Source organism: Pogona vitticeps, chromosome 4 (genome assembly GCF_051106095.1).
Source record: "Pogona vitticeps strain Pit_001003342236 chromosome 4, PviZW2.1, whole genome shotgun sequence".
Classification (NCBI taxonomy): Eukaryota; Metazoa; Chordata; class Lepidosauria; order Squamata; family Agamidae; genus Pogona; species Pogona vitticeps.
The window spans coordinates 2465292-2485341 of NC_135786.1; the positions used below are offsets into that span (position 1 = coordinate 2465292).

At 49.2% G+C, this 20050-nt stretch overlaps 2 protein-coding genes across 2 annotated transcripts in view; one reads left to right on the top strand and one right to left on the bottom strand.

Moving 5' to 3' along the window:
• The window catches only part of LOC144588812 (uncharacterized), an 856730-nt gene that overhangs the window by 101919 nt on the left and 734761 nt on the right, over positions 1-20050 (top strand). The gene's annotated exons all lie outside the window — the stretch shown is intronic.
• The window catches only part of EFCAB8 (EF-hand calcium binding domain 8), a 53346-nt gene continuing 37689 nt past the window's right edge, over positions 4394-20050 (bottom strand). The window contains exons 18-27 of the mRNA XM_078391742.1: positions 18582-18789; positions 17028-17237; positions 15080-15220; positions 13509-13730; positions 12990-13148; positions 9669-9837; positions 8720-8852; positions 7314-7518; positions 6286-6384; positions 4394-4785 (exon numbers count right to left, since the gene is read on the bottom strand). Of these exons, the coding sequence (XP_078247868.1) occupies positions 4567-4785; positions 6286-6384; positions 7314-7518; positions 8720-8852; positions 9669-9837; positions 12990-13148; positions 13509-13730; positions 15080-15220; positions 17028-17237; positions 18582-18789 (1765 nt within the window). The 3' untranslated portion in view covers positions 4394-4566. The remainder of the gene's footprint in view (positions 4786-6285; positions 6385-7313; positions 7519-8719; positions 8853-9668; positions 9838-12989; positions 13149-13508; positions 13731-15079; positions 15221-17027; positions 17238-18581; positions 18790-20050) is intronic.

Genomic DNA, 20050 nt, shown 5'->3' on the forward strand with positions numbered 1-20050 from the left:
AAGCTGGTTGTTTATTTTAACTCTATTCCGGACATGATTTATTTTGCATTTTTGAAGAGGTAGCTGTGCTAGCATATCAGGCAAAATCAAAAATAAAAATAAAAGATAAAATAAAGAAGACAAAAACATTTTGACTCCTTAAAAACTAACTGATATATTTTAATGTGAGTCCACTCCCTCAGACAGATTTATTTTTGAATCATTTTGGCGTGTGCACTTGCTTGTATTGGAGTAAACTGTCTCTCTTGGATCTGTCCAGTTTTGGATTCCAGGATCACAGGCTTCAGGCTTGCTATAGAGACACATTTATGATAGATCTAGTGCTTTTTAAACATTTGCTTGCATTTTTTGTCTATATCTCTGCATCTTGTAGAATATTGATGGAAGTCTGCCTTCATGACATAAGAATAATTCAGAAAAATATATCTACCCCGGGCAACATTTCTTACTTACAGAGATTTCGGGTTTGTTTTTTAGGCCCCATAGAAAACAAAAGAACTGAAAGTAGGGGATAAAGTTTAAGTAAGTGGCGCCTTAGGACAGGGAAATTCCCTTACATGTTTCCAATGCAGCTGGGGTGATGTGCCAGCCACAGTAGCCCGAAGCACCATGAAAGGAGAGCAGGGTGGCCAAGACAGCAGCCAGCAAGAGCATCTTGGCCATGGTGCCTTCTACAGCAACCTGGAAAGAGGAAGTCAAAGCAGTGACATTAAGTGACTTTGTCTTAGTCTTGTGTGTCCAATCCATGTATCTCATCTGTAAACAGAACTTGCAAATTATCACCTTTTGGGGGGGATTATGACCCTCTAAATCTTATAGCTCACACAGCTACAGCCAGTCTATGGAGAGTCATAATCATGTGCTATCCATCACCTTGCCGACAAAGGTCTGAATAGTCAAAGCTATGGTTTTTCCAGTAGCGATGTATGGAAGTGAGAGCTGGACCATAAAGAAGGCTGACTGCCGAAGAATTGATGCTTTTGAATTGTGGTGCTGGAGGAGACTCTTGAGAGTCTCCTGGACTGCAAGGAAAACAAACCTACCCATTTTGAAGGAAATCAACCCTGAGTGCTCACTGGAAGGACAGATCCTGAAGCTGAGGCTCCAGTACGTTGGCCATCTCATGAGAAGAGAAGACTCCCTGGAAAAGACCCTGATGGTGGGAAAGTGTGAGGGCGAGAGGAGAAGGGGACAACCGAGGATGAGATGGATGGACAGTGTCATCGAAGCAACCAACATGAATTTGACCCAACTCCCAGCCCCTGGCCCCGGCGGCCAGATCGCCGGCTCACTGAGCTATCTAGCCAGCTGTGGGAGTCATTGTCCCCACCCACCCCACCCACCCCCTGAAAAAAAGCCACATTTTCCAAAAACCTCCTTTGTGGCCCAGATTTCCTCCAAGATGCTGAGAATAGAAATGTGGGGACGAGGTAAGAGGATGGCAGATGGCAGCAAGGAAACCCAGCACCATGCCTTGATGGCGAAGGAAGGGGGATGGCTGTTGGAAACCAGCGAGGAGGAAATGGAAGAAGGAATTGAGGTGGGAGGGAGGCCAAAAAAGGCAGAGAACTAGAGAGCCGCAAGGCAGGGACTTAGAAGGCAGTGCCCAGATTAACGCCCACTGCATCAAAGAGTATAACTAGCTGCTAGAAATGGAGAAAAAAGCCAGTCACAGAGTCCCTCCTGTGCCCTGAAGGAACAGGCATGAGAAAGCCAGATCCTTGGACCCGCCTGATCTATGTCTCCCTCTTTCATTTAGACTCCTGTTCTCTAAGCCAGTGGTTCCCCAGCTGTTCTTGGACTACAACTCCCAGAAATCCTGGCCAGCACAGCTAGTGGGGAAGGCTTCTGGGAGTTGTAGTCCAAGAACGCCTGGGGACCCAAGATTGGGAACCACAGATTTAGGGTGATGTCCCCCACCCCCTCCCCATAAGACTGCCCATTTCCATCTCTCTACCAAAGATAGGGTTTGTCCTCACCACTCACCCTTCGATCTCAGGGCAAAAACAGAGGTTGTTGATCATCTTACATAGCACAGGACAGATCATCATGGGCTCAAGAGATAGGAAGCCAGATTTAGACTGAATATCAGGAAAAACTTCTTAATGGTTAGAGCAGTACGACAACGGAACCCATGACTTCCAGGGGAGGTGGTAAGCGCTCCAAAGCTGGAGACCTTCAAGAGAAACGTAGACCACCACCTGTCTGATCTGCTTCGATTTGGATTCTTGCCTTGAGGAGGGGCTTGGACTCGATGGCCTTCAAGGGGCCCCCTTCCAGCTGCAGGATTGTAGGATTCTAGGATTCAGTTTCCTCGGGCCTCAGCAAAAGGGCCAACTCCAACACCAACACCGGAACCCCAGACTTTGGCCAAGGCAGATCCTTCAAGCGGCCTCTCATCCTGGCTCAAACCCTCCTTACCTGCTGTTGCTGCACAAACCGAGGGCAGGATAGCTGGTGGCTGTCTCACCCCAGCCCTCGGCCAAGCAGGAACGGGGGCTCTTTATATAGTCCAGCAACTCAGGCTTAAGGGAGCCAAGAATTAGTGAGGCGTGACCAAAGAAATTGCTCACCTAATGTTCTAGCGATACCTCACTGCAAAGGCTCAAAACATAATGAAGCTCAATGAAAAGCAAATGCACGGAGCTATGGGCGGAACGGCAGAAACCCTCGTCCCTGGCACAGGGTTGCCCCTGCGGGAAAGTGTCCGAACATCCATCCCTTTGTTGGCCGAGGGAACCAGCAGTAAAACATCGACTGGGAAATCAGCATAATTCCCCAAATTAGAAGATTCGTAGGAGACTCAGTTTAATTTTTATTATTTTTACCAAGTGTTCCAAACAAGGTAGAAACAGGCCTATGGACTTCCTGATGGTTTTGGACTATAATGCCCAGAATCCCTCTCTCTTTGGTTGGGCTGGGCAGGGCTGATGGGGATTGCAGTCCAGCAGTACCCCACTGCCCCCTCCCACTGGGGCAAAAGACACAGGATGCGCTTGTACTGTAGCTAAGACCCTGTTTTTTCAGTGGTCAGAATCGGTAGCGGCTTCTTTCTCGGCGCTCTGAACGAAGCAAGGCAATGAGTTATCGAGCAACCTGGCCTCGCAGCCAGACACACACCAGGTTCCAGGAAACCAACAGGTGTTCCGCAGCACAGCCGATGACGTGGTTTGCTCCCTTCCAAGCCAGGATCCGACGCAAGGTGACGAGGAGACAATTGCCCACACGCTGCCCTGCTCCAGGGATCAAAGGGAGGAGCAGCGTCTATTGACAAGCCAGCTTGCGTCAATGCTGTGAGGCATAAACACAACTGAGTCAAATGCCATTCAGCCAGAGGTAAGGCCACGCCAGGAGGCAGCCAGCCAGCCTGACTCCATTAAACACCTCTGGACCAAACAAGGCATGACGCAAGCAATGTGCCACCCGGTCTCCCAACCTCCAAGCTGCCATCTTGGGCTCCAACGTTGGTCTTAGCCCTTCCCCGCCCGCTGGCCCCTTTCCTGATCAAAAGGACCCACCCCAAAATTGTAATGACTCTGCCCGTGCTTTTATTCTGCCTGCGTTTTCTTCTCCACTCCTATGCCAACGACGACATGGAGAGGCAGCTTAGCTCAGATTCAACAACAACAACATCTGGAGCAGCGGTTCCCAACTATGGCTCACCAGATGTTCTCGGACAAAAACTCCCCAAAACCTTGACCACGAGTTATCTGGAAGTTGAGTCCTGGCCACTGGACTTCCTCCTTATTAGGTTGAAACGTTTCACTCCTCACCCAAGTAGCTTCCTTCGTTCATGACTCAACTTCCAGATACCTTCACCTGGAGGACTGAGAATCTTCACAGATATTTCACCACTGGTTGCGCTGGCTAGGAATTCTGGGGGTTTGTAGTCCAAGAACATCTGGGGGGCCCAACGTTGGGAGCTGATGATTTGGAAGAAAATATACAGCCAAAGGCCAGAAACAGGCCAGGAAGGAAGGCGGCTGCTCTAATCTCCTGAGAGGAGCCGGGAAAGAAGCTGTGGGAAGCAGGATGCTTGACCTGAATCAAAGTGGCTCTTCTCATGTTCTTAAGCTTCTGGGTCCTTAGCAGCGAATGAAGGCCAAGCGAGAAGGTTCTTGGGAAGCTGACAAAGCCCTTCCAGTGATCGGACCAACGAGGACAGACAAGCTTCTCTCTGTCACCACAGCCGATGGTGGAGCAGGCTCTTAAGGTGCTCCCGTCAGGAAGCAGACGGGGAAGGTTGTTGCTTCCCAAAATGAGGGGCCACACCTGCAGCATCTTCTAAGAAGGCCTGGCGGCTCCCCCTGTTCCCCTCTGCCACCAGACGCTCCCAATACCAAAAGCACCCCATCTCTCAAGAAAGGGGGGGAAAAAAACCCTAAACCACACGTTTTAAAAGTATTGTGTTTATTTTCAAGCACCAACAGACAAATTGCTTTTATCGAATGCCGACAGACGCAGCACAGAAACAATGAGGACACGACGGACTCCGAATTGTTTTCGGTTGGATGGCGCCCGCTCTCTTTGAAAGGCCCGGTCTCGGCTCCCCTCCCGTTCCGGCCGTCAAGTCTCCTTGAGATGCCTCGCTTTCTTGCGGATCAGGTAGTACTTCAGGGTGGGCTTGATGACCGTCCCGGCGATCGTTGACCACCCCTTGCCTTTCCTGCCGGCCCGGTGCTCGCCTGCGGCCTGCGCCTGCTGCGATTCGGCCAGGATGTCGGGGATGTGAGGGGCAACCACCGGGTGGAGGTCCGTGTACTGGATGCAGTGATAGATGCGGGGCTGCAGAGAAAAGGAAGCTTCCTTCAGCAAATGCAAAGGTTTCTGGCTGAGTTCACACCTGTCCGGGGCAGGTGACGGGTCGCACTTCGAGGAGGACGTTTGGGAACAAGGAGGAAACCGCCAAGGGAATGGCCGTGGCACAGTGGCCCCTTTTCCTCCGAGGGTCACCCTTCAGCAGGGATCTCCCATTCCCTTCCTCCCTCTCCCCCTCCCCCCCTCTCTCTCTCTCACACACACACACACACAGCCGGCCACAGTCCCGAGTGAGGCCTCTATCTCTTCGTCCTTCAGCCACCCCAGATTCCTCTGGTTGGCACAGATCTTGAGCCAGTCTGCCGCTTCGACATCCGTGGGGCCATGAAAGCCACATTATGGAGTGTAAGGGCAGTTCCTCTGGAGGACCTCTGCGCCATCAAGCCAACAGAGATGGAGTCTGCACCGCAAGCCCACCTCCGGAGAAAGTTCTAGAATGTGGCCAGCAGTCTTTCTGCCCAAGAAGGATGGCATGTGGTGAAGTCGCCTGCTGGTGGTGGGCAGGGCTAGCAATGACCGTAGCCAGTCTCCCTCTCTCAGAAATTACACACACACACAGGGGTGGACCACCAAAGACCATGCAGCTGGTACTGAAGAGGCACCCGTTTACACAGGGAGGCGTGGAAAGAGAAGGAGGGATCTCAGGGGCTCAGTTCCTTTCTTCTTCTCACCTTCTCTCTTGACACTACACACACACACACACACACACACACACACACAGACACGCCAGAGAAGAGGAGGCATATTGTCCTTGTTTACCAAGCACCTTCCCTAGAACTAAGATTCCCACCACCTTTCCTACCTAAGGGTATGATCACACAGGAAAATAAATCACAATTTTGACCGCCTCTGGAGCTCCCTGATGCAATCTATTTCCCAGCAATCACACGACACACGGGGAAAGGCGGTCCAGCTCGAACCAGATCCAACCTTTTTTTTTACCATGGTCAAATTGCCTCCCGCACACACACCCAGGAGACACCAGTGGACTTTCTGAGCCACTTTTTATATCCATCCGTCCCTCCCTCTATTTATTGATTGATTAATTTGGTTGGTTGGTTGGTTGGTTTAGAGGGGGGGGGGTCTGTAGTTGGGTATTCGGGGCACCTTTCTACCATCCCTCTTCTAAAAGCTACAGATAACCTTCCGCCCCAGGAGTGAAGGCCTCTGAGGATGGCAACCCCATCGATCTCCAACTCACTGGCGTTTCTCTAGAAACCAGGGAAACAAATGTCCCCTTTTTGCAGGGTGGGGACAACATCTTATTTCCCCTACAAGCTTAACGCCACCGTCAAGGAGCCACTCGAGTGGACAGCTGAAGAGAAGAGAACCGCTGCCTGACGGGGTCCAAGCCTTCAACCGCTGAAGGAGTCCAAGGAGTCCACGTCTCACCTCGGAGGAGAGGAAGGGGGCAGAGGAGCCCTCTCAAAAGCCCGCCTCTGCTCTGCTCTGCTCTCCCTCACTCACCTGGTCCTTGTTGGCCACGTAAGCCTTCACCTCCGGGAGCTGCTTCAGCAAAGGGCGATGCACCTTCTGCTTGTAGGCACGCCCCAGGATGTCGCTCTTCTGGCCTCGCAGGGATTCAAAAGAGAGGAAGGGCTCAGGAATGGGTCCCTTCCTTTAGCCCCACCTGGGCACCCTAACCGTACCCCTCCTCCCCTCCTGCCAGAATCGCCTCCCAGAACACCTCTGTGACGCTCGCTCGGCAAATTGCTTCTGGGTTGCTCTCCCGTAGCCACCCCTTACGGCTTTCACCTCACTTGCGCGCCCCCCCCGGTTGTCCCAACCCTGAGCTTCCTTTAGATGGCGTTCTCCTTGGGGGGGGTGGATCCTTTGGCTTATCTTCTACTTTGTAATTCCATGGATCACAAAACTGTCAAATTCACAGAAGTCTTTGCTTTTTTCTCTTACGAATCATTCCCAGGGGCTGCGACCCACACACCGCAGGTGGCCACTCTGGGTTTCTCAGCTACCGGAAGACGGAGGGGTAGATGGGTCACCTCAGTTTTAGGTCATGGCGCTTAAGTCTTGGGAATGAAAACCTGCCTGGCTTCATTCGGCCTCCCATTCAAGCAGGCAGTGAAGCCTATTTGGCTTCACAAAGACCTGTCTCTTGGAATGATACGAGTTTCAGTGACTTTATCATTTGTTGCTCTTTTGGACTGAAACGACTTACATGGATTGATAGAGTAGGACCCGCAGAATCACTACCCACAGTTTCACTTCTCTGCTGCCTAAAATGTTTAAATTTTAAAATCTAGAAATACATTTTTCCATAGTGTATTACCAGAACTGCCCACTAGATGGAACTAGAGACTAGGCTATATAGAGTGTTTCTATTCCCGTTGCACTGTATTTTAAAATTTCTTTGCTGTTCTCAATAATTTTTGGACAGCAATGGGGTTTTTTTAATCTATAAAAAAACGAGACTAGTTAAGAATTGTGGATTCCAAGTCCTGCCCTCCTCTCCCCTCCCCAAGGCCAGGAGCCCTCACCTGCTTCCCAGACTCCTCCCACTTTTGAAAGGAAGCCTCGATCTGCTCATCCGTGTACTTGGCCATCCGGGTCTCTTTGCTGATCAGCTCCCGCATCTTGTTGGCCGCCTTCCGCGCGAGGCCCGGCTTCACGTGCAGGAAGTCCATCAGCATGGACTGCTGTCGCTTCTGCTGGCTCAGCGAGTGGATGATGTTCCGGGTGCTCCTGCAGGCAGGCGGGACGGGAGAGAACCGGGGGGGGTGAGAGAGGGGATTGCACGGCAATAAGCGAACTCCCCAGCAGCCATTCAAAGAACTGAGGAGTAGGGGAGAAGAGTTGCAAAGCCTTCTGCAGAAATCAACAAAGAGTTTCCAAAGGGAGTTTAAGAACACCAGAAGATTCTTGTGCTGGATCAGGCCAAGGACCCTTCTAATCCAGCTCCCTGGATCTCACAGGAGCCCCACCAGATGCTTCTGGGAGCACACGACAGACGAGACCCCTGCCTCCCGATACCCTTCTGTGGCATCTGGCCTTTGGAGGTCCCTTCCTTCGAAGCCTGGAGATGATACCTCCCCATCATGGCTTGTCATCTGTGGACTTTTCCTCCCGGAATCTGTCCATTCCCCTTTTAAAGGCATCTAGGTGCCAGATGCCATCCCCACATCTTGTGGCCAGGGGTTCCACAGACTAACAGCACACTGGGTGAAGAAATATTTTCTTTGGTCTGTTCTCCCTCTCCCAATGCTCCATTGAGGTGGATGTCCCCTGTCTCTAGTATTGTGTAAGAAGGAAAAGAGCTTCCCTCTCTCCACTTGATCCATCCTGCATAATTTTAGGCCTTAGATCCTGCTTTGGTTAACAAGCATTCCCACCCTTCACACACCCTTTCTTCTCCTGCTTCTAACACCACCCTCTATCTAAGCCATCCCACAATAGGGCACTACTTGGCATCAACCCCTTTCTGCCTCTGTTTTCTGCTCAAGCTCCTGCCCGTTGCGCTCTGTCCAGCGATGGCTGTGATGACCAGGCCAACGGAAAAGGGCTCCTGGTCACTCAATCTGTCCGGGAGTTCCAACCCAGGCAGAGATTCAGCTCGTGATCATTTCATTCAATGGACGGGCCTTTTCCACCATCCTTTGAACTGTTGACCATTGTTGACCATTGACTTAAAGGACCGAGAGAGAAGCAGGAGACAAAGCCATCCGTCGGACGTCCTGGATGAGTCAAGGAATCCAAGCAACCAAGAGAAGACGGAGCAGGTGCCCCCCCCACCTCTGTCAGCCTCTACCACGAGCCCCCTGAGAGTAGAGTCACCCTCCTTCAGGCAGGGGGTCCCGTTCTCCACTCCCAACATGCACAGCCTGGGGCGGGGAGGGGGGGAGCCTCAGGGAAAAAAAGCCGCAGGCGAGGTCTGCTGCCTACTCACTCCCAGTGGGGCCGGCGGCCTTCGTTCAGGACCATCATGGTGTGCAGGGAGGCCACCCGGCGGATGTCCTCGGGCACCTCGGCTGGAATCAGGTGCTGCATCCCCAGCTTCCACAAGGATTGTCCAAATGTCCCTGCCGGTCAAGTCAGGAGACAAGTCAGGGCTGGGTGGGCGCCGGAAGGACCGTGCAGCCCGCTCCCTGCGGATCGCTCCTGGCAGGGGGAGTCAGCCCACGGGCTCTCCTGAGCACCCCTGCCGTGTTACCCGAGGCCTGCTCATCATCCTTCTTATAGGCAGACACCGCTGGGATTCCCTAGTCTCACACCAGCTCCTAAAGGCTGCAGAATCCAGCAGCGTGTGAAGTGTCCGCCCGACCTTCCAAGGAGAGACCTCTGTCGCTCCTGAGGGACTTCCCTTCCTGGGAGGCTGGAAGGCAGGCCTGATTTTGAGCAAACCTTCCAGTCGTTATTCTAGGGCAGGATGCTTTTCCCCCACGGCAGAACCCACTGACTAGCCCGTTCCTGAAGAGCAAAGGACATTCTGGAAACTAAGAAAAGATGTGCCAGCATGCTTGACGCAGGTTGTAGAACTCGCCGTTCTAGAAATTGGACTCTTTACTGCAGAAATTAATTACAGGGGTATTTATAAGCAAAGGACACATGCATTGGCTGGTTCGGAGCTCACCTGGAGGGGCCGACCCAAGAAAGGAAAGGCAGGGAAGGTAACCAACCGGGCAGGACGACGTGAAGACAAGTCAGGAGAAGTCCAACTCCTAGGCAAACCTGCATTTTCAGACTCCTGTGCTGGCTTAAGATTTCAGGGTCTGCAGCCCTGCTCTTTTTCTGGACTGACCCACGGAGGAGAAAGCCGCCCCCTCGGCTCATGGGCCTTCGCCCTGCTGGCTACTTGCCCAACGCTGGCTACCACTCTTGCAGGACAAGTGCTTTACCGATGTGCTTGCCGGAGAGCATCCACAGCTTGATGGTGCAATCGTGGCTGGCCGTGAGGATCACTCTGAACCTCTCCACGTACTTGATGCTGACCACGTTCTTCAGGTGGCCTCTCCAGGAGCTGAGGCAGGGGGGAGGGACCAACGTGGTGACCCAGCCTTGGTGGACCTGGTGAAGAGAGAAGACCTCTTCCACTGAAGGGACCGGCTCCTTGCTCAGAGCAAGGCAAGCACCATCGGGGAAGGGAAGAGATGGAAGGTGAACGCCGCCTTGCGAAGGAGCAACAGAACCCATGACCTCAAGGGGAGGGGGCGAGCTCTCATATCAAGGCTGGAAGCACTCAAGAGGAACTTAGACCACCCCCTGGCAGATCTGCTTCGATTTTCATACCTGCACAGAGCAAGGGGGTTGGAATCCGTGGCTTTCGAGGCCCCTTCCAACTCCCATGATTCTAGGATTTTAAGATAAGAGTTGTTTCTCACCTTCTGGGACTTCTGGCCAGATGTCTCCTGTGTATCAATAACACACTAACATCCTGACCTGTTTAGCAAATGATGATTCTTTCATGCGTCTTTGCTTAGGTTTTAATTAACCTAGTGTACAAGTCCCACCGTTTTCTAGAATAGATTTCATTCTGCCTTGAATGTTCTCAGATCTGCACCAAAGGGAAACGTTTCCTTGGCTTCCATCAGATTGCCCATTCTCCTTAAGGAAACCTCGACATCAATATTCTGAGTTGTACCCCTGGGCTAGTTGTGGCGAGGTACAGATGGCATCTGAATTGATGCTTTTGAATTGTGGTGCTGGAGGAGGCTCTTGAGAGTCCCCTGGACTACAAAGAGAACAAACCTATCCATTTTGAAGGAAATCAACCCTGAGTGTTTGCTGGAAGGACAGATCCTGAAGCTGAGGCTTTAATACTTTGGCTATCTCATGAGAACAGAAGACTCCCTGGAAAAGACCCTGATGTTGGGAAAGAGTGAAGGCAAGAGGAGAAGGGGGAACGACAGTGTCATCAAAGCGACCAACATGAATTTGACCCAACTCCGGGAGGCCGTGGAAGACAGGAGGGCCTGGCGTGCTCTGGTCCATGGGGTCACGAAGAGTCGGACATGACTAAATGACTAAACAACAACACAGATGACATATTTTGGGTACAGGCATATCCAAAGACATAAACGCCTCCCACACCTGGTTCCATCAGGGCTTCCATCGACTTAAAGAGCCATGTGCTTAGTAGAACAGCGAGGGGTGTGTCCTTAACAGGAAGAGCCGTGTGATTGGCCTAACAAAAAGGGGTGTGTCCTGATGAGGGCTATAAGTAGCCACTGTGAGTTCTGGGAGGGCCTTTTGATTCCTAACTCCCAGCAGAGCACAGCTGACAAGTGGGCCAAGAGCAGGTGTGGATGCAGGTCGGCTCATGATTGTTTAAAACTATAGGTCACCACAATATCAACAGCAACACAAAACTGCACTGATCCCATATATCTGTACATCAATGCAAGATGACGTTACCTCTCTTCTTTCTTAAGACTTTGGATGCTTCACTGCCCAAGCAAATTTTGCTACTTGACAGGTAGTATTTGCATCCCTACCCACAAGCAACATGCCACGTTGAGCCAATTGGGGAGGGGTGGTTCCCTATCACATGGGGTCTAACAAGGCCAGCAAGAAGTTGGCTTCTGGGGTGCTCATATAAAGGGCAACTTAATAAATAACGGAAAGCATCTTCGACCTTTCTGGATCCACAGATACAGAGGTGGGCTCATAATGACAGGCTGCAACTGAATCGGAGGCAGGAAAGCTCTTCCTTCTGCCCACAGGCAGGAGGTGCACTTGGCAAATCCTTCAACTTTCTGCCTGCATAGTGTTCCCTCTTCCCCCCCCCCACTCACCCAAGGGAGAAACTCTGGCCTTTCCGGCCCTAGAATCCTAGAAAAGTGAAGTTGGAAGGGGCCTACAAGGCCATCAAGTCCAACCCCCTGCTCAACGCAGGAATACCATCAAAGCATAGGATATCTGCCAGGTGATCATCCAAGCTTTTCTTGAAGGCCTCCAGTGTTGGAGCACTCACCAACTCCTGAAGTCATGGATTCTGTTGTCACACTGCTCTAACAGTTAGGAAGTTTTTCTGATATTCAACAAAAATCTGGCTTCCTTTAACTTGAGCCCATTTTTTGCGTGTGCTGCACTCGGGATGATCGAGAACAAATCCTGCTCGTCCTCCTATTTGAAAAGTGCTACCCTATCACCCCCCCCCCCCAGTCTTCTTTTCTCAAGGCTAAACATGCCCAATTCTTTCAGCCTTTCCTCCTAAGGCTTGGTTTCCAGCCCCCTGATCCTCTTTGTTGCCCTCCTCTGAACTTGTTCCAATTTGTTAGCATCTTTCTTGAAGTGTGATGTTCAGAACTGGACACAGGACTCAAGGGGAGGTATAACCAGTGATGAATAGAGAGGGACTAGCACCTCGCATGATTTGGAGAATATTCTTCTATTAATGCAGCCTAAAATAGCATTTGCCTTTTTTGTAGCCACATCACACTGTTGGCTCATATTTAGCTTGTGATCTGTGACAATTCCGGGATCCTTCTCACTCATAGTTTTGCTGAGCCAGGCATCCCCCATCTTGTAACTGTGCGTTTGGTTTCTTTTTCTGAGGTGCAACCCCGGTTGGAAAGCCTACAGAGGAGAATACCGTGGGCCTTCTCTTTTTCTTACCCCCTCCAAAAGTTTGGAAATTTTACTTTAGATATTGGAAGTTACTCTTTTTGACTTATTTTTTTAAAGCGTTTTTCTAGCTCTGCTCTTTGTCCTTGTAAATGCTATTTGTTGGCATCATTATACTGAGTGGAAAAATTACTTCCTTTGGACCACGAGTCCCAGAATACAGGTTTGGTAGATTCCAGACTTCTGGCCTAAGAGGGTAACTTTTTCAAGGTCTTCTTTGAATTTGGAGGGGGTGACAGTCATTGGGAAACCTCTCCCCCATCTTCCTGTTCGTCCCTGAACTTGCCTAACTCCTTTTAAAGCTACCTCGGCCACCCTGGGATAGCAGATTTCGTACTCTATGGAGCAGCCCACCCAGCCGGCTTCCTTCTGCTCTCTGGGGAAGAGGACTTAACAGCCACACCACCCCCAATTTCTGCATCATTTCTAACACTTCTGCACATCTGGCGGGCCAGCCACTGGACAGCGGTCCCCAGCGTGATTCGTTCCAAGCCCCTGCTGAGACTACAATCCCAACACAGCCCCTCTGCATCCATGTTCCCTGAGTAGGCCGTCCCTGGTCTGAAACCCAGGCGGATCACAACATGACTGACCTCCTCAGTCACTCCCTGGGCTTGGAGCTTGGCAGGAACCCTACAGTAGTCGGGGATTAATTCACAGAAGCCGTTCTCCTCAAGAGGATCGTCGTCGTCCATGTCCGTCACAGAATTGCTCCCTTTTGCTTTGGTGCAGTACTTCATGATGTCCCAAATCTGGAGAAAGAAGGAGCAATGGGTGCTCTCCGTAGCCACACACTCCTCCGTGGCTGGGGATCCTGTCGCCCATCTGTATTTTAACCCTGAAATGGCATAGCAGCCCGTTCCCAGCCTCTGGCCCTTGGGCCCCTCGTTGTTCATGTGGCTTTCCAGCAATTCCAACTTCTGCTCTTTTTTCAAAGCAGTTTGGTGTTTTGCTCAACTTTCCCCCTGTTTCTTTCAAAGTCCCTCTCCTGTTTCTCCCATTCGGCGATCACCCCCCCCCCAAAGCGAGAAACATTTTAGGCATGCGCAGAAGACACACGACCAGCCATACCTTCCTGGCAACACACACAAAACAGAAATGGAAACACTGACCTTAATGTAGCCCAAGGAGTCCCCAGTGAAGAGAACCAGATCCTTGTCGTCCGTGGACATGGAGCAGACCACGGTGTCCCGGGCAATGCCGTGGGCTCCTCGGAATTTGCCCATCATCCCGCCTTTGGTCCCGACCGCCCAAGCGTAGATAAACCCGTCAGAAGAGCTGGTGAGCAAAATGGCCGTGTTCGGGCCACGCTCGCGAGTATTCAGGAAAAGAACCTAGCAAAGCGAAGAAGATCGTGTTCTCTGCCAGGGAGACAGACGGGTAGAGAGACAGACAGATTTCCATACTATGGCGGTCCAAGGATAGCAATGTTTTACCCGAGAAGAGGCACTTCTTAGCACAGTTAATCATGGGCTCCAAAAAAAAAAAAAAAGCCAAGCAGCCTTTTTCGGTCTGACTGCTCATCACATGGAAGAAAGGGAACCAGGTAGAGGGTTGCTAAGACCTTTCAAAGGAGGAAATTATTATCCTAGGACATTCAGGAAGAAAATGGGTTTGAATGAAGACCACATTAAAGACCAGCAAGTAACTCACGCCTACACACGTAGGGTTTTCCCCCTAGTGACAATGATATTTTAGTTGTTAAATTGTTGTTTGATAGTATTTAATTGTTTTTTAGTCTATTTTATTGTGAGCCGCCCAGAGTAGACGTTGTCTAAATGGGTGGGATACAAATTTAATACATAAAATAATAAACGAATAAACAAACAAACAAATAAATAGTCTATGATATGCAACCCATTCCACTCACAGAAAGCCATCCTCACTACTTCTTTTTTTTTTCAAGCACCTGTGGAGGTTCGCCACTGCCTAAATTTTTTTTGTGTCAGGAAAAAAAATTGCAAATTCATAATTCGCCGACCTCGATGAATCACGAATCAAAGCGAATCACCATTTTCCTGATTACTTTCCATCTCTAGACACCACTGAACTGGCTGCCGGAGAGAAGTTCACCCAACCAACCCCACACACTCAGTGGAAATAGGATTATATTACATACTTGCAGAAGAGAACACAGAGCACAATGGGACGTAAAGAATACTTGACATATGCAAGAAATAGATACTAAAAGCTGCGACAAAAATGTTTGCAAGGGATAAGAATTTACACCTAGAAATAAAATAAAGGTTTTAAAAAAGGCATGCCCATGATCAAGCATGTAGAAAAAAACAGAGGATTGACAATCAGCTCGCATGCCAGTTTTTGCAGGTTCTTGGAAATTCCAGATCTCCATCGAACCCCAGTTCGTGGAGGTAAACCATGGAAAATACAGAGTCACCATCCGTTGCCAGTGGGATTCCAGTCCAATACCTGATTTTAGTTCAACCATGAATATGGCAGGGCATTGCAGAAAGGTCACCGAGACAGACATGGATTTTTCCAAGGTTGTTTGCCAGCAACCCTTATGGAGGGAGCACACAGAGGGTCGGGGAACGTTTGCACAAGGGGTCAGCCGTCCCGGAGGTCTCTGCCCTGTGTTGTTTCTTTCTACCAGAAGCTGACCAGCATCCAGGTGTTCATCCCAAAACCTCAGCCCCCCCCCATGACGGGGCCCCAGACTGACCTTCTCCACAGCCACTTGGGCGGCGCTGACCTCTTCCTGCCACGTAGGCCCATCCTTTTTAGGGGCGCCACCATCAGCAGCCCCCGGGGTTTTTAGGGAGTCGACGGCACTCTTCTTGCCTCCTTCAGAGCTGCTGGCGGCCTAAAAGGTCACAAGAAATTCTGTCTCTCCTCAAGGAGCCCGGCTGTCTCACACAGGAGCCCTCTGAGAAGCCCAACAAATCTACCCAAACTGGGATGGGCCAGTATTTCGCGGAGTTTTGTCCCTACTCTCTGGCAATGGGCCTCTTGCACTGCACCCAGCGTCACCAAAGAAGCAACTATAGACACCAACAGAAATGGGCAGAAATTTAAAAACGAATCACCAGATTCATTCAATAAGCACTAATTTGCTGATTCATAGGAATCAATGCCCCCAACAAATCACAAATAAATGAATTTTATCAATTTTTTTGATGTGTGGCTTTAAAATGGCCTTCCGTGTACCTAGAGACACAAAAATTGCAAGGAAGCTTCCTCTGACTCTCCTCTACAATCCGTCCAAGTTTGGCGAAGTTTGAGTTTCCCCAAGCCAGCTACCGAAGGGTACTTTCCTAGGGAGATGAACTTTCTGGATGTATGACTTGGATGTCTGAAAGCCAATCTTTGCCAATATAGAGGAGAGTCTGTAGAAGCTTCTCTGTGATTATGGTGTCTCTAGGCACTGAGGGGAGCATTTTAAAGGGTTCTAAACTAAAAAGCAAATTGATAAATTGATTTGTCAGGGGAAAAATGTAAATTCATAATTCAGTGACCTTGACGAATCACAAATCAAATCAAATCATCATTTTTCTGATTACTTTCCATCTCTAGACACCACCAAACACTGGAAAGTTCTTACATTTTAAAGAAAAGTTCTTTCATTCCTGTTACTGCATTGTAGCAATAATTCACTGCTATTACGCCCTTCCAGTGTTTAAAAGCAACTCATGTTTGCTTCGTCCATTGATCTTTACTTTCCCACTAATGTTTTTCGAGGAGGGGGAAAAACCTTAGAATTGATAAGAGAACAGCATTAAGTTGAGAAACGTATTGTTATTTTTAAAAAGTCTGAAAAAGCCTTCTAAAAGAAAGTATTTAAAGCAGCTAAAAACATTATTCATTACACCAGTAAAGTTACTTCATTTCTGCCCATGTTGCTTTTGATTTGTTTGGTTTTTTATTTAAAAAAAATCCTTATTAATGGATTACTGTTCACCCCCAGGCACTTAGATGCCACTACACAGAGGATCTGGGATTTTGTGCACACCCAGTGTATGATTTCCATGGTTGTTGTGGGTTTTTCGGCCATGTTCTGAAGACTGTTCTTTCTAACATTTCACCAGTCTCTGTAGCCGGCATCTTCAGAGGACAGGAGTCAGAATTCTCTGTGCTCTGGTGCAGTTTGTTTGGTTAGTTGAGTATTTATAGCAGTGGGATCAGCTTTTGTCCTTTTCAGGAGATGGGTGATTGTGGTGATCAGCGTAGTTTTTGTAGTGGGTGTATTGTTGTGTTAAGAGGGGGAGATTATCTGTCGCTGTGATTGATGGTTGTTGTTAGCTGGTCTTTTGTGTGCAGTGATCACTGGTCCTTGTAGCTGGATAGACTTCATTGACCTTTTGCAGGCTGTATTTTTGAAAAATACAGCTGATCACCATAATCTCCTGAAAAGGACAAAAACTGATCCCACAGCTATAAATACTCAACTCTCCAAACAAACTGCACCAGAGCACAGACAGAGTTCTAATACCTGTCCTCTGAAGAGGGTGGCCACAGAGACTGGCGAAACGTCAGGAAGAACAACCTTCAGAACACGGCCAAAGAGCCCGAAAAACCCACAACAACCATCAGATCCAGGCCATGAAAGCCTTGAGAATACATATGATTTCAATATTTTTGTATCTAAGTCCCAGGAACGTCTTCAAACCTACCTGAGGATGCACGAGCCGACTTCCAGGCAGAGCAGATCCAGGAGGCCTGTAATGGAATGAAGACACTGCAGGGTTGTGTGCACTGACGGGTCGCGTTGGGAGGGCAGGTTTTGAAGGGAGCACCGTTCTTGAGTATGCCCAGCACTTCTTTCCAGGACTGCCCGAGAAATCAACTGCCTTCTTTGGGGTAGCAGGATCCACAGAAAACTCCTGATGAAAAGTGAGACTCTTAGTTTCAACAGAAGCCAGACTCCCCCCCCCCTCCCAATCTCCATCAGCAGCCCTACGTCTGCCTTAACGTTGGTTCTGAAGGTCTTCCTTCCTTCTAACTGTATTAATAACCAGGCTCCGAAATTGACAAAGGTGGTTGTGGTTGTTGATTTTGGCACCTTCAACGTGTATGGCATTTTGCTAAGTACGAATCTGTGCCCAAGGAGTTTACAATCTGGTGTTCATTCAGGAAGGCCATCTAAGAAGGGGAATGGGATTAAAAGGGGAGAAAGGAAGCCCAAGTGGAGTAATGGAATTTTTCATGTGAATTTTCAAATTGTGCCTGGCATGCACAGATAAATAGCAGTGAAGACAAATCCGATGGTAACAAGGCTGGCCAATTAAATTTGCCTCTCTTGAACCCCAGAATGAAGAGAAAGAGAGAAACTCATACGGGAAAGGGCACAAGAACAGATGAGATTCCCATGTCATTATGACTCAATGGGCATACTCAAAATGAAAGGAAAAGGACAACCTGTAATGACAACCCAGGTGATGTCTGTTGCTTACTGGAATATTTCTACAAACGCGCTCTATTCTAATACAGTGGTGCCTTGCAAGACGAACGCCTCATGGGATGAAAAACCCACAAGACGAATGGTTTTTGTGATCGCTATGGTGCCTCGCAAGACGGCTTCTTCTATGGCCATGCTTCGCAAGACAAATATGTTTTTTTTCTCGCAAGACCGATGCCTCGCAAGACGAATGAATTATTTTCATCTTGAGAGGTTCCCATAGGAATGCATTGCAATGCATTCCTATGGGAAGCTGTTTTTTGCAAGACAAAAATTTCGCAAGACAGTGCTACTCATGGAACGAATTACATTCGTCTTGCGAGGCACCACTGTATTTGGAAACCGCTCATTCGACTGTGATTTCCACAGCGGTACTTGCGCTAATCATGCCCAGCAAAGGAGCCAGGATTCTAGTGGGACGTTCAAGACGAATGGGTTTATGACAGTACGAGGGTTGGCAGTCGTACAACCCACTGGAGTGGAACCATCACGGCTTGACGACAGAGGCTATTTAAGACTAAGCCAGTGATGCGGCTGCTCTTCCTCTTGCTTCTTTTAGGAAGAAGCTCAAGTTAAGGGAAACCTCGGGTATTTCTTGCTGGGCAGAGCGTTTCCGTGAGCAGAACGGCCCCTGCGGCCAAGGCCACGCCGGATGGAGGGGCCCTGGCTTCCTCGGCCCGTGGGGCGCTTTGCTCCTTTTCCAAGAGGCTCAGCGACCGGGAGGGTATTCACAGAGAAGGCCTCGTCAAGCCAGGGACTCGGCACATACCCTCTTGGGAAGCAGCGTCAGGGGACTCTCCGAGGCGTTGAAGCGGCAGAAGGCCTGCCCAGAGCTGACGTTCCACAAGACGGTGTCCCCGCTGCACGAGGCCGTCACCAGGAGCTTGTTGTTGTACCCGTCCATGCACAGGATGTCGTCCGAGTGGTAGGACTTCCAGTGCTTGCTTTCGATCACTTTTTCGTGCTCCTTGATGTCCCTGGGAAGGAAAGATTAAGTGGCCCCACCAGAGCTGCGGAAGGAGCTGGGAAGGGTCCCATCGTCCCTGCGCACAAGAATTTTTTTAAAAAAGGAAAGGAAAGCCCAGGCGGATGCTTCTCTTTCTCGAAGTCTGAGCTTAGCTCTGGAGCGTTTTCTGCAGCCATCCATCAAAGATGGCTGTATTGGGAGGGGAGGGGATCCACCGGGCATCCCTTTCAATGGGACCTTTTCCTAGCCAACTCACATCCTGCTGATCTTATTGATTGATTGATTTTTATGAGACTTACATACCACCCATCTAGAACGTATCTACTCTGGGCAGTTTACCCAATCTGAACCTATAACGCCCTAAATGTGTTTCAGTCCATCTCAAGGACTACATCTTCTTTTATGAACCTGCCTTAATGTTAAGATAATCAGGAGAGGCGTTTGCCTCTGTGCGTCTAGTGGGGACACTGGGAGAGGGCCCTTCTCGGTGGCTGCTCCCAGACTTTGGAACTCCCTCCCACTAGAGGCCCACCTGGCCCCGTCTTGGCTGACCTTCCGCAAGCAGGAAAAAGACCTGTCACTTCCGGCAGGCTTTCCCTGAGTGACTGGCTGTCTGAGTGGGTGTCTTTTAGTGGGTTGCCGTGCCTTGTTGCTTTGAATCTGTTTTTGGTATTTATTTTGTTTACCATCTTTTAGTGCAGTATTTGCTTGATCCTTTTTAGTATTTGTAGACTTACCGTTATTAGCATTAAATATTATCTTTTAATGATGCAAGCCATGTTGGGTCCTTTTTAAGGAGGAAGGCAGAATAAAGCTATTTTACATAAATAAATTCACCTCAGGCAGTGTCAGATATTGCAAATAGATGGAACAGTTACCTGTAGTTACTTAACTTCTCATAATAAAGGTGTAATTACATTTCAAAAGCAGCAAGTACTTACAGTGTTTCTTTGTGGTTTGTGCCACGTAACTTTCCTCATTGTTGTGAAAAGTTATTTTAAAGGGCAATTTAAGATACTTTAAAATACAATTTAACCAGGATTATTCAAGTTTTATGCCACCAAGCAATGACAGAGGTATTGTTTTGTTTTGGTGTATTTGAAGGTACAGTATTCTCAAGATATAATATGGGAACTATAGGATATTTCCCATCATTTTTCTGTCCTGTTGGTAGTATGCAACACAACATGTTAATGACACATTAATAGCTGGCTGAAATCCTGTGGCTTTATTATGCAGGCAGAAGGCAAACAGTGTCACATTCGCTTCCC